This window comes from Helobdella robusta (assembly GCF_000326865.2).
Source record: "Helobdella robusta unplaced genomic scaffold HELROscaffold_3, whole genome shotgun sequence".
NCBI lineage: Eukaryota > Metazoa > Annelida > Clitellata > Rhynchobdellida > Glossiphoniidae > Helobdella > Helobdella robusta.
The window spans coordinates 3,333,104-3,347,260 of record NW_008704501.1 but is presented as its reverse complement, the minus strand read 5'-3'; the positions used below and the strand labels follow the sequence as shown (position 1 = coordinate 3,347,260).

Below are 14,157 nucleotides of genomic sequence, written 5' to 3'. Positions count from 1 at the left end.
ATGGTCACGAAACACATTGATAAGATAGTACATGAAAGTCAATCAGCGGTTGAATCGAAACGATTAACTTTGAATTGGCAAAGCGAGATCAAGGTGGTGCTTATTACAAGTAGAATACAAGTGGAAACCGTTATGCTGAGAGTAAGAGATCCTGGAGTATATTTTGTACTTATTACAGAAGAACGACAGGACAGCATTCGTCGATGGAAAATGCTATGACGCACTTGTCCTCAGAAAATGGGTTTCCAAGCAAATAAAATAGAAGGTTCTAAAATAAGAAAGACATATGCGGTGGTTCGTAGTAACTGAATAAGAGAACAGTAGCTATCTTCCTCCATCTACTGTGTAGTAACGCCTGACAGCTGGTCAGCGGTGGAACCGAGGCCTGAAGTTAATGAGGTGTTTTAGTCGGTGTGCAATTTTTTTGACCCCGTCATATTAAGGAAGAATACGGCTATGGAATACGTAAATGTAATTTTACTACTTCGAAAAAATGTATGTAATGATCGGTAAAAACATATACTTGAATATATATATTTATATTTTCTAAAAAAAAACAAATGAATGTATGTATGTTCAAATAAAAAAGGTATTAATAAATAGATGAATAATAAATAAATGATCTTAAAAAATAGTATAATTTGATTTACAAAATGTTAAAGGTTAATTAAAAACTCGCAAAATTATTAAGTAACATTATTCAATTAGAAATATATTAATAAATAAAAACATGATAATGTTAAAATGATTTGAAAACATTTAGTGATGAATTAGCGAATCATGCTGTCGTGTCAGTAGCTTATAAATATATCGACAATTGCAATTCAACTTTCGTAAAGAAATTGAACAATGAAAGTTATAATTTTTTATTTTTTTAAAGAATGGCTTCAAAAGTGTGCACTAAAGCCGTACTTCCTTTAAGACAAGCATAACACGCTCATAGTATAGCTGAATTACAAATGCTGTGTTTTTTGTGAAAAAAAGCTTTAATGCAACTTAATCAAATAAAAAAACTCATTTGAAAATTAAGTCAATTGTTTTTATCACTTTATATTGCCAATTGATTGTGTCCTAGACAAACTGTCGAAATTGTTTAAATAATCATTTTCTTCATTACTCAATTGCTTCCACTTTTTGCATGCCAAAGCAATTAATGCTGTTATGGCAATTGTAACGAATGTGTTAAATGCTATAAGGCCCCAATAGGAACTTGACAGTTGTTGAGTGTTAAGCTTAGCACTTGTCATCGATTCGTTGATGGCTGGTAGCTTGTCAAGGACATCATTCATATTTTGAAGTTGTTGCTGAGTTACTACCTCTGTTCGTGTTGAAGTATTTTTTCATGTTCATTAATATAAATATATTACCTATTACAAATTTTAAATGTTTTTAAAGTTTTACGTAACTTGAGCTGAAATAATAAACTTTAACATTGATTTTGTTTAAAATTAAAGTTTTCGTTTATTATAAAGTAAACAAGTTAGAAAAAAATTACGTTCAAGAGTTGCCGTCACGCAGATGTATCCACCTAGACTGTTGATGCATGTCAGTCTGGCGGGGCATATTGACTGATTCAGCGCGCATTCATCGACATCTATCAACGGTTTATAATAGTTTTAGATTAATTTATTATTAATCTTTCTAAAAGATTGTGTGATCTTTGTTGAATGAAATTTTTATTACAAAAATATTGTAATAAATAAAGTCATTAAAACCTATGCAATCTCTGTTGTTCATGGATAACGCGTATCCTTTAGGGCAAGCACACACATCCGCGGCTCCATTTGTGCCTTTAATACAATAATCAGAGCAGCCTCCATTTAGGTTCTCGCAATGTATGGGTGTGTAGTTTATTAACACTGTGCTACTACCTCCTAAGAAATTAAATCACTTGTAAGTTGATTAAAAATGGCAAAATCTTATAATTCTAGCACATTTAAGTTTGATGATTCTTCAACACACTCATCAATGTTTTATTATATAAAAATTCTAACTGAAAAACAAATTAATTTTGAACCTGTGGACGTGCAACTTTTTTTATTTGCTCCTAAAGTAAAACCTGGTCTGCAAGAACATTGGTAACCGTCCATTCTATCGACACATATTTGTTCACAGAAACCATTGTTGTAGTTGCATTCGTTTAATGCTTTATTCAAATGTTAATTCCCATTAATATCACCAACAACAAAAATAATTATTGATAAAAACTTATCAGATTTTTGATTTTTCATATGTTCCAAAACAAACAGCATTTACATTTTACAACATATATGTAAAAACTAACTTGTGCATTTGAATCCACCAGCAACTCTGATTTTCATGTACGAAACTGTACAAACGCAATATGGTTGATAAGAGATGGAGCCATTTGGATAACTCAGTTGAGCAACTTCACAAAACTGATCACAGTTTAGCTGATCGCACCATATTTTCACAGCTAAAAATATTTTCATAAAGCTTTGAACAAACTTTCAATATTTAATAGAGAAAAATATAATTTTACCATCTTTATTCAACAATTTGTTTGTAGAATCCATTCCAGGTCCTCCTGTAGAACCAGTGGATCCCGTTGCTCCTGGTACGCCTGAGGCTCCAACGAATCCTGGTTTGCCCGTCGAACCTGTTGCCCCTGTGTATCCAATATTTCCAGTGTCTCCGAAGACGCCAGTTCTGCCTGGTAGGCCAGTAGCACCTGTATAGCCAGTGTTTCCAACTTGACCAGCTAAACCGGTTTGTCCCGTTGGTCCAACGGGCCCACTTAATCCAGGAAGTCCTTGAGATCCACTATTTCCCATTTGTCCAATTATACCAGAATCTCCAACGGGTCCAAGAAAACCCGTAGATCCCGTATTGCCAGCATCACCAGTTTTGCCTCCGACACCTGTACTTCCAGTCATACCAACAAAACCAGATGTTCCAGTATCACCTGGAGTTCCAGCAGCACCCTGAACCCCAGGAATACCTGATTGGCCTTGAGAACCTATCGGACCTTTTCCTCCTACAGCGCCAATTTGGCCTGTATTTCCAACATTTCCTACTTTACCTGTGCTACCAACCGGTCCAACCATTCCATTTGGTCCTGTAGCTCCCTGAAGTCCAGAAGCTCCAACAGCCCCATTTGAACCATCGACTCCATTAAAACCAGGTGCACCAACTGATCCTGAGGCTCCCGTAATACCTCTAGGTCCATCAAAACCTGGTGAACCGGGTAAGCCTTTTAACCCTGTATTTCCTGTTGAACCAGTTGGACCAATTTGACCTGATAAACCATTATTACCTTTTGGTCCTGTGGCACCTATTTGTCCTGTATATCCAGTATTTCCGGTTACACCGGTAAAGCCTATACCGCCAGTAAAACCTGTTCCACCTGTGAAACCAGTGAATCCACCAGTTCCAGGAACACCAGGATAACCCGTAAAACCTACCAACCCACTTGAACCAGTATTACCTTTAAATCCATTCGGTCCTAAAAAACAATGTTTAATATATATATATATATATATATATATATATATATATATATATATATATATATATATACAATTATTTATAAAGATCACTGCGTTTTCGGCATTATTCAACTTGTAGTTGAGTTTCTCAATTTTTCTAGTGAGACTTTAATCATCTTGATGAAGTTTATTAAGGTTAAATAAAAAACTTTTAATATTTGACATTTTTGACAAAACATTATTAATAACGTTGTTGCTACAGAAAAGCTCTTTTCGGCATCAACTGCCATCAGTGTAGTTATATAGTATTGTTCCGTCTTTGTGTTTTTGTTTTCACAGCGACTTTGATTGTAATGATATTTGATCGATTATTAATGAAGTCTGTAAAGGTAAACTGACCCAAAAATTTATAACGTGAGCAATAGGAAATAGAAATTACATTAGTTTATATATATATATATATATATAATATATATATATATATATATATATATATATATATATATATATATATATATATACATACACACACACACACACACACATTTACTCATTTATTCGTTAGTTCATCCGAACAAAGAAACATCTTTCAATATATTCTTTTTTTTTAAATTTCGACGATTTTTAAAAATTTCAACAATATTTTTTTGACATTTTGCTATTACATATTAAAGTTTTCAAACCAAACTGGAAAATTTTGTAAAATGGCTAATTTGTTAAAACCAAATTCATTTAAATATATAGTAAAATTGTTATAAAAACTCAAAGATATAAAGACTTTCAATATATGGATTTGAGGCCGAAGAATTTGTTCATTTTATTGAAGTTATGAAAAATGCATCGCTTTAATAACCATTAAAAATAAACATACGATAGTTTATAAAATCAAAAAAGGCTAAAAAGTCTATACCATTCTTCTTAGGTTCAGAGAAATATCCAACACGCAAACAACCCAGTCTGCAAAATAGCACCAGGCGACTTTACCAACTAGGTTATCAATTGTTCGGTTTGGTCTAATTCGAAAAGATTATCGCCTATCATGCGCAATAAAGTGAATTATGCGTTTTTTTACGCGTATTCTCGTACCTTTTGTGTATGTATGTGAATAGTTGATAGCTAGAAAAAAAATATTTTTGTTGAACATTTTACGGATGCATTTGCATCTCCGAGACAATGGATTTTTAACGGAAACAAATATTTACCCAAACTAGCATCTTTAAACGATGCATCGATAGCCAAAAAACATCAATTTATCAGCCATGAGCAATTGTCAACTCATTTGATCGATCCTCTTTAAACATTTTAGTATCGCATTATTATCAACCATATCATAGATGCATTTTTGGCACCGACGTAAATAACAAGACTGCTGTTGTTAATGAATATGGCAGTTAAATTTTTTGAGTTCGCCATCTCTATTTGTATCGCCGTTATCTTCCAAAAGAATAGTTAACCCTGCTTTTTAGCAACGCATTAATATATCGAAGAATCAGCACTACCCAATATTGATAACTGTTCATGCATCGATACAGAAACAATCAATTATGACACATCAAGAAATTTTTACATGTAAAGATTTCAATCATACGAATCGGGATAAAAACTTTTGTAATAATGATTGATATATTTTCTATGTTGAAAGATATTTAAAAATCTAATAAAAACATCTAATTAGAAAATTCATAAAACTTTTAATTCAATATACCTCTCAAGCCAGGATCTCCGATAAATCCTGTGAATCCGGTGCTGCCTGCGTTTCCGATGGCTCCTGTTGCACCTTGGGGTCCGGCATCACCAGCCAATCCTGGACTTCCATCTGAACCTGATAACCCCCTGGCACCAGTAAAACCCGTATAACCTGTAGCACCCGTAAATCCAGTATTTCCAGCATCACCTGGTGGGCCACCGAAACCAATTGAGCCAGTAGGACCAGTGTATCCAGAAGGTCCTAAACTACCTTTTGAGCCGGGCAAACCAGGTAGTCCAGAGTTTCCTGTAATACCTTGCAAACCTTGAGGCCCATTATCTCCAGGGGGGCCGTCAGAACCTTGTGAGCCTGGTGCTCCAATATCACCCTTGACCCCTGAAGATCCTGAAATGCCAGGTAAACCATTAGGACCAGTAAATCCCTGTTGGCCTCTAGAACCGTCATTTCCTTGATTTCCTGTTGGCCCTGGTTTACCGTTTGTCCCAACAGGACCCAATTGTCCCGTATATCCAGTAAACCCTGTATTTCCATTTGAGCCAGTGAACCCAGTTGCACCCATTGAACCAGGAGCTCCAATTGCTCCAGAATTTCCTGTAAATCCTGTAGCACCCATCTGTCCAGGACCACCCTGTATACCAGGTTGTCCAGATTGACCGCTAGCTCCTTGAGGTCCAACATCTCCTTCAAAACCAGTGTCACCTTGTGCTCCAAATGATCCGGTATTTCCTAACAATCCAGGAGCTCCATCTTTACCTTTTTGACCGGTATAACCTATAGCTCCGGTATTTCCGGTATAGCCTGTTTGACCAGTTGCACCAATCATTCCAGTTCTTCCAGGAGTCGCTCCAAAACCTGGCCGACCAGATGGCCCTGTAGCTCCTAAAGGTCCGGTTGCCCCAGTAAAGCCTTGTAACCCTACAGTTCCAGAATTACCGGTGTCACCAGATGGTCCTGTTATTCCAGTATTTCCAGTATTACCTACTAAACCAGTAAAACCAGTAATTCCTGTTGGACCTGGTAATCCAGCAAGTCCAAACGGTCCAGAAGGACCAGGATTTCCATTTTGTCCTTTTGGTCCAATTATCCCATCAAAACCCGGTTGACCTTTTATTCCTGGAAATCCAACATCGCCCTGAAATCCAGTGAATCCTGGAGATCCCGTATTACCCGTATAACCAGGGTATCCTTTAGAACCTAAAAGTCCTGGTTGACCAGTTATTCCTGTAAATCCGTTAGCTCCAGTAAATCCTATCGAACCGGGTATACCTTGTTCTCCCGATGATCCAGTATCACCATATGAACCCATAACCCCTATGACGCCTGCAGGGCCCTGAGCACCGCTAGCGCCAGGTTGGCCATTAGCACCAGGTTGACCTCTTGGCCCTTGAACACCTGTAGCTCCAATTATACCAGGACTTCCAGGACTACCAGATTCACCGGTGTTTCCAGTTGGTCCAAATTTTCCTACATTACCGTCATCTCCAGTTAAACCCATTGAACCTATTATACCTGATTGACCAGATGAACCAGTGGAACCAGTGAATCCAATAGGGCCAGGACTTCCTGTATTACCTGACGCACCGGTAAATCCTAATGTTCCAGGAAATCCAACGTTTCCGATTGGACCAGTTGGTCCTTGAGAACCTTTTGGGCCGGGTAAACCTGCGAAATAAAATACATTTTGAAACAGTTTCTAAGTTTTTAAACACAGTTTTTAAACAGTGCTAAGTTGTTAAACATCTTAGCACGCCAAAGAAAATAACTTCTTTTATGGGCTATACCCAGATTGCTAGAAAGTGGTGGGTCGCGAGATCAAAAATATACCGGCACGTACGTAGCCTTTGTAGGATGTTGGACCGGCAAGTTAACGCACCGCTAGTGGAGGCAAAACGACGCACCATATGGCCAAATCACAACGCCGCCATAGTCTAATCAATGGTGATTGTTAATGCCACCGAAAAAAAAGCTTTTTATGCAAACTTGCCTGAAATTATGTATCATGTACAGAACGGGCAAGAATTTTACTTTAAAACTTTGCTTGTTAAAGCCAGTTTGAAAAATTTTGGTTTTATAACTAAAAATTTATTTTTCGTTTTATTTATACATTGTTTTTGAAATAACTTACAAAACATTTTTTGATATTGTTTATTATATTTTGAATTTATTTTTATTTGAATTTAAACTTATTTTTAACACGTTTTTAACGTCGTAAACATTTTTCAAAAAACTAATAAAATATTTGCAAAAAATTTTCAATTGAAGTTTAAATAGTTATTTATAATGCTTGCATAAATTGTTTAATTAGCAACATAGGGGCGCTCGAATGATTACAAACCTATAACAAAACATTAGTAGTTATTAGTAGAGACACACATAAGTTTCGACCTGGCCGAACATTGGGCTAAAATAGTGCAACTTCAGTTAAACCACCATTTTATGGGTTTTAAAACAATAATTGTTAAATATTATTAACGGGAAATTTATTTTTGCCTTCACAGCTGTTAACACGTCTGAATTTGAACAAGAGATTGAATATTATATCAATGAAGAATTGTTGGATAGACATAAATCGACAACTGTTTTTTACAATGGCTTGTTTTTTACTCTAAAAGATTAATTTTTTTTAAATTGAGGGTTTTTTTGGTATTCGGTATTTGGCCGAATGATGGATCGGGTCAATTTCACCAAATTACATTATAAATACAAAGCACACGTTCAAAATTACAAAAAATTTAATTGAAAAAAGAATTTATACCTGGTACGCCATCTTGCCCAATGTTGCCAACAGAGCCTTGATTTCCAGATGAACCTGTTGGTCCAGAAGGTCCGGTTGATCCTTTTTGACCTTTAACACCTGAAGAACCAGTAAAACCGAAATTTCCAGAAGAGCCTGTCCATCCAGGAGCACCTTGCGATCCAGTATCTCCAACGTTACCAGAAGAACCTGTATCACCAAAACGCCCAGTGGCTCCACCGGTTCCAGTTGGACCTCTAAATCCTGAATCACCATCCAGACCCCTGGGCCCAGTAAAACCCTGTAATCCAAAACTTCCACTGTTTCCAGTTGCACCTACTTGGCCAGTGGAGCCAGGTGGACCAGTTGCACCAAGGTTTCCTGGACTTCCATTTGGACCTGTTGGACCAGTGATACCGGAAAAACCAGTAAATCCTGTATTCCCATTCAAACCAGTTGGACCTCTTGGACCAGATGCTCCTACGGTGCCAACTGATCCAGGTGAACCTCCTAACCCAGGTTGGCCGGGTAACCCAACTGAGCCCGATGGACCAGATAATCCTGTTTGACCAGTCATTCCAGTTGGACCAGTTAGGCCTGTTCCTCCTTTGCTTCCTTTAGGACCAGTTGTTCCAGTTGCTCCAGTCACTCCACTAGCTCCAGTTGAACCAGTATAGCCAATAAATCCTGGCAAGCCGTTAAATCCAGTCGAACCCATGGTACCACTTGCACCACTTTGTCCAGCAACACCAGAAGGTCCTGTAAATCCAGTGTCACCAACAACACCAGTAGAACCTGTAGCACCAGAATAGCCCATAACTCCCGGTAAACCTTGCGTACCCACAGTTCCTGAAAATCCGGTAGCCCCCGTGGCTCCTGTATCTCCTCTTTCACCAGTCCATCCTAACTGACCTTTTGGCCCTTGAAAACCAATTGAGCCAGAATTACCTGTATTTCCAGTTCCACCCGTAAACCCTTGCATACCGACAAATCCGGACTGGCCTGTATCTCCCGTTATTCCTTTTGGACCTTGAGTTCCTTGTTGTCCAGATAATCCTGTTTGACCTGGTGAGCCAATTGAACCTATTGGTCCTGTAAATCCTTGTTCTCCTTGAGGTCCAGTTGCTCCAGTCAAACCTGTGCTTCCAGAAAATCCAAAAATTCCTGGTGAACCAGTATTTCCTGGCTGTCCTTTTGCACCAAAATTACCAGGGTCACCTTGTTCACCAGTGTTACCTTGTGCTCCCATTTGGCCGGTAACTCCTTAAATTCATTAAAACAATTAATTTATTAATGTATTTCAAAGCCATATAAAAATAATGAAAACCTTGAGCTCCTGGTAAACCCGGAAAACCAGTAAAACCCGTAGAACCCATAACTCCTGTGTCTCCTTGCAATCCAGACGAACCGGTTGATCCTGTGTATCCTTGTGTACCTCGACTTCCTTGAACACCAGTAAATCCAGTAACACCAATATTTCCTGGAGAACCTATTATTCCAGGTAAACCAGTAGATCCCTGAGCTCCAGGTACTCCTACCTGGCCTGGATTTCCAGATGATCCAGAATTTCCAGTTTCTCCAATTGAACCTTGAAAACCTGTTTGGCCCTTTGTGCCAATAGATCCTGGAGATCCGGTTGGTCCTATTTGGCCAGGAAAACCTTTGCTTCCAGTTGATCCAGTAATTCCTGAAAAACCTAACAAACCTGGCAAGCCATTTTGCCCAGTATCTCCTTGTAAACCAGTAAACCCCGTCGCTCCTGTAAATCCTTGAGATCCACCTGTTCCAGCGCTACCTGTTGCACCTTTTATTCCCGGACTGCCTATTAAACCTGTAAAACCCTGTTGACCAAATGGTCCAGTTTGTCCGAAGTTACCAGAAGAACCACGAGGACCTTCAATTCCAGGTAATCCCGGAAGACCATCTGGTCCAATTACACCTGAATTTCCTGTGTCGCCAGAACGACCAGTAAAACCTGTGTTTCCGGTGAATCCAGTTGCACCTTGCTGGCCTAGTATACCTGGTTGACCAGTTTGACCAATAGTTCCACTAGCACCTGTATTTCCAGGAGAACCATTTACTCCCTTGCTACCAGAAAAACCGATAAGTCCCGTACTTCCAGTAGCCCCAGTAAACCCTATCAATCCTGAAAATCCAGTTGAACCTTTGTTTCCTGCAGGACCAGACGATCCGATTAGTCCAGGTTCTCCTTTGGAGCCAGAAAATCCTTGAAATCCACTTGAGCCAGTTGAACCTGTTGAACCTACAATTCCTGGCGCACCTTGATTTCCTGGAGAGCCACTGCTTCCAGTGTTGCCTATTGTACCTGGATTTCCTTGAGTTCCCATTGAACCAGTTTGCCCTGTAGAACCAGTATCGCCAATAGGTCCAATGAAACCCGGAGGTCCAGTTTGTCCTTTAGATCCTTTGACCCCCGTTGTTCCAGTAGGTCCGGTATTTCCAGAAAAACCAGGATCTCCATTTGGACCACGTTGTCCTGGAGCCCCAGAAGGACCAAAAGGTCCAGTGATTCCTGTAGCACCTTTTTGACCAGGTTGACCTGTGCCACCCTGTTCTCCTCTGGCTCCTGCTCCTCCGGGATCCCCAGTCGCACCTGTATTTCCAGTAGCTCCTTGTAAACCCAATATTCCGGGCTGCCCAGCAAATCCGGTATCACCTTTCATTCCTGTTGCTCCTGTGTTACCAGTAAAACCTGTAGCACCTTGGATACCATTAGGTCCAATTTGACCCACACTTCCAGAGGCTCCAGTTGAACCTTTTATTCCAGAAGAACCAGAAAAGCCTGGTAATCCATTTTGACCTGGAAACCCTATTGGACCTTGAGGACCCTGAATACCGTTGTCACCAACGTTGCCAGTAGACCCAGTAATACCCGTGTTTCCAGTATATCCTTTAACACCAGTGGCACCGACACTTCCAGAAAAACCTGGCTGCCCTGAAAATCCAATCATTCCTGTTTGACCGGTAGATCCAGAAGATCCTGTAAAACCAGTAAACCCAGTGTTGCCAACATTTCCTGTTGATCCTGAGACTCCCATCATTCCAGTGCTACCTTGGATTCCTGGTAAGCCTGATAAGCCTGGATCTCCATTTTCGCCAGGATTTCCAGACAATCCTGTATTACCAGGTGCTCCAGTGTTACCAGTTGAACCTTGAAGGCCAGTATTTCCTGTTGTTCCAACTAATCCTGGCTGTCCTTGAACTCCGGGTTGTCCAGAAAAACCCACAAAACCAGTTGAACCTTGAGGACCAGTAATTCCTGTGAATCCAGTGTCACCTTGTCTTCCAGTAAAACCTTGTGAGCCTGAAGTCCCTGTAAATCCTGTGAAACCAACATATCCAGTATATCCCGTATTTCCAGTAGTTCCAGTTGAACCTGTGTTTCCAGGAGATCCAGGGCTACCGGTATTGCCCGGAACTCCAGGATTACCAATATCTCCAGTTGAGCCAATACTTCCAGGACTACCTATATCCCCTGTTAAATTGAAAATATCAAATATGATTATGAGTCGCTAAATATTGATTTATAAATATATATAATTACAGATAATCCTAATTGCACCGCGTGTCGAAAGTATTGTTACGGAGCGAAAATTAGTTATTAAACAGAGTTCAATGAAACATTTTTCAAAGTATAAACAAAAAAGCAGACTTTCAAATATTTGAGAATTTTTGCAACAAAATCTCTAAATTAAGTGATTTATGATTAGATAAAATTTTTGTTGGATCACGCTACAAGTAACCAAAATAAGTTAAAAATTTGGATTGATGAAGTTATGAAAGAAAAAAAATGAAGCTAGGAAGCATTTTATTTATAGATTTATTAGTAAAAACTACTCTCAATTGCTAGAAGCATTTTTGCAAAGCAATCATCAATTTGGACAAATGGATGGTTCCTTCAAATCCATTTTTTTTATTAACATCCAAACAGTAATGAGCATGGAAAAAGATTCTGGCAAGTTATTTAAGAAATTGTACAAAGCTATCAGATTTGTTAAAATGAAGCTAAGCTTGCAGATTACTGTTGGTTCCTTTGCATGGATGCTCCGAAACTTGTATACAAAAAGTTACAGAGACCACGATCTCATGACGATACTACGTAAATATTTTCAAGCATATTAGCCAGATAATCACTATTTCTTGATTTAAAATTTGTGGAATAAATTCTGTAACTTAAAATACAGAATGCACTTTTAATATTGTTAGAATATTACATATTACTTTGCTGTGAATAGATAAAATACGACTTTTAAACTAGCTATCGTGTGTTTCAGAAACTAGAGCTAATAAAAAAATTTCGTTGTAATTTTCGTTTTTTTCAACTCCAAATTAATGAAATTTGACAAACATATTAAGTAAACAAACAAAATTTTTGTGTTACGCTGTGTTTTAATGACATATGAGTAAAATCAGTAATAGCAAACAAAGTTAATTTTAATATCAAACTACATTAATACCAAAAATATCTTTGTTTGATGACATTGTTATAACCGTCACAAATGTATTCGCAGAGGCGCTAGTGTCCCTACAATCGCATTTATTTCGAGAAGGAACTAGAACCTTTTGACAGAGAAATGACGGGCTTTCGAAAAAAGTCGATAAGACGGGTATATAAAGACGTGAAAAATATCGAATGGCTGGTTGTTTGAGTCGGTCGAAAGAGATATTTGATATTTGACTGCGTTATATTTTTATTAGTGAAAGCAATAGTTTCTGAGCGTTAATTTGATAGTTTGTGAAAATTAATTAATTAACGTTGATTATTGATTTATTAATTAATTAAAGTTGATTAAAGATTAATTAATTGATTGATTAACATTGATTTTCAATTTGTAAATAAATCGATTGTTTAAAAGTTGTATAGTGTCGCTATTTTCCATTGGGGATAAAACGAACTCATCGTCGATCGGCCAGTTATAACAATAATATTTTACAATGATACTGATATGCATAAAAATTGCAATACTTATACAATAATCAGTCACATTAAATTAAAAATCAAAATAAACCTGACGGTCCTATAGGTCCATTTATGCCAATAGAACCCGTGTTGCCTGTGGCTCCAAAGGCTCCTTGTGTACCTATAACGCCTTGTTGACCAGTTGATCCGGTATTGCCTGTAAATCCAGTTTGCCCTTTGAATCCAGTAGCTCCGGTAAATCCAGTGTATCCTGTAAATCCAGTTGCCCCATTAGTGCCTGGAGTACCACTTTGCCCTGTAGAGCCTTGTTGACCTTGTTGTCCAGATTGTCCTCGAACTCCTGGTGCTCCTGATGAAGCCACGTTTCCTGGTAAACCAGTAGCACCTTGAATTCCCATAGATCCAGTAACCCCAATAGGTCCTTGGGGACCTGTTGCACCAGTTTCACCAGTAAAACCACCCCTTCCTGCCACACCTGGCTGTCCTACTTGACCAGGCCTTCCTGTATTACCAATTAAACCGAGGAATCCGGTACTACCTATTAAACCTGTGTTACCAATTTCTCCGGTTACTCCTGTATTTCCAGTTCCACCGGTATCACCTCTCAATCCTGTAGATCCTTGAGCACCATTTGTTCCAGTAGCTCCCGGTGAGCCAGTATTTCCAGGTATTCCTTGGGGACCCATTGGTCCTGTAAAACCAACAGTACCTGGCTGTCCAGTGTCACCAGTAAACCCAGTTGCTCCTGTAGGCCCTTGAAATCCAGTCAGACCCATTGGACCAATATTTCCCTGTGGTCCAATGAATCCTTTAGGACCAGTCGATCCAGTGAAACCAGTAATTCCTGTTGATCCAGTGCTGCCTGTAGATCCAGTCCAGCCTTTAAAATATTTTATAGCAAATTCAAATAATATTTTGAGTTTAAAAAATGATTTTAGATAATTCATTGCCATGAGATCAAGAAGCAATAATTATCAAATGTGTTTTTTGCTTTTTGTCACCTTTGACTAACATAACATAATGATAAAGTAAAAGGGCTAAGACCAAAATTCCAGTGATATCAAAATGGAAAATATTCAAAATAAAGTATATATATATATATATATATATATATATTATATATATATATATATAGAGAGAGAGAGAGAGAGAGAGAAAGAGAATATTTAAATTAACATAAAAGTAAATTACATAAAACAAATTATATAAAGTAAATTATACAAAGTAAAATAAATATCACTCCATCATATATACCAAGTAATATAAGAATGTAAAATATTCAAAATAAAGTAAATATATATATATATATATATATATATATATA

At 38.0% G+C, this 14,157-nt stretch overlaps 1 protein-coding gene across 1 annotated transcript; it reads right to left on the bottom strand.

Annotated features, from left to right (window-relative positions):
- Positions 1-457: 457 nt before the first annotated feature.
- HELRODRAFT_188573 (hypothetical protein) lies at positions 458-13,786 on the bottom strand (the record flags this gene model as incomplete). Its single annotated transcript, XM_009021257.1, has 11 exons — positions 458-1,318; positions 1,496-1,594; positions 1,716-1,874; positions 2,018-2,146; positions 2,285-2,437; positions 2,504-3,466; positions 5,155-6,819; positions 7,913-9,154; positions 9,219-11,387; positions 12,473-12,625; positions 12,922-13,786. The coding sequence occupies 11 exons, from the start codon at positions 13,784-13,786 to the stop codon at positions 1,044-1,046; spliced, it is 7,872 nt and encodes a 2,623-aa protein (XP_009019505.1). The 3' UTR covers positions 458-1,043.
- Between the last annotated feature and the right edge of the window lie 371 nt (positions 13,787-14,157).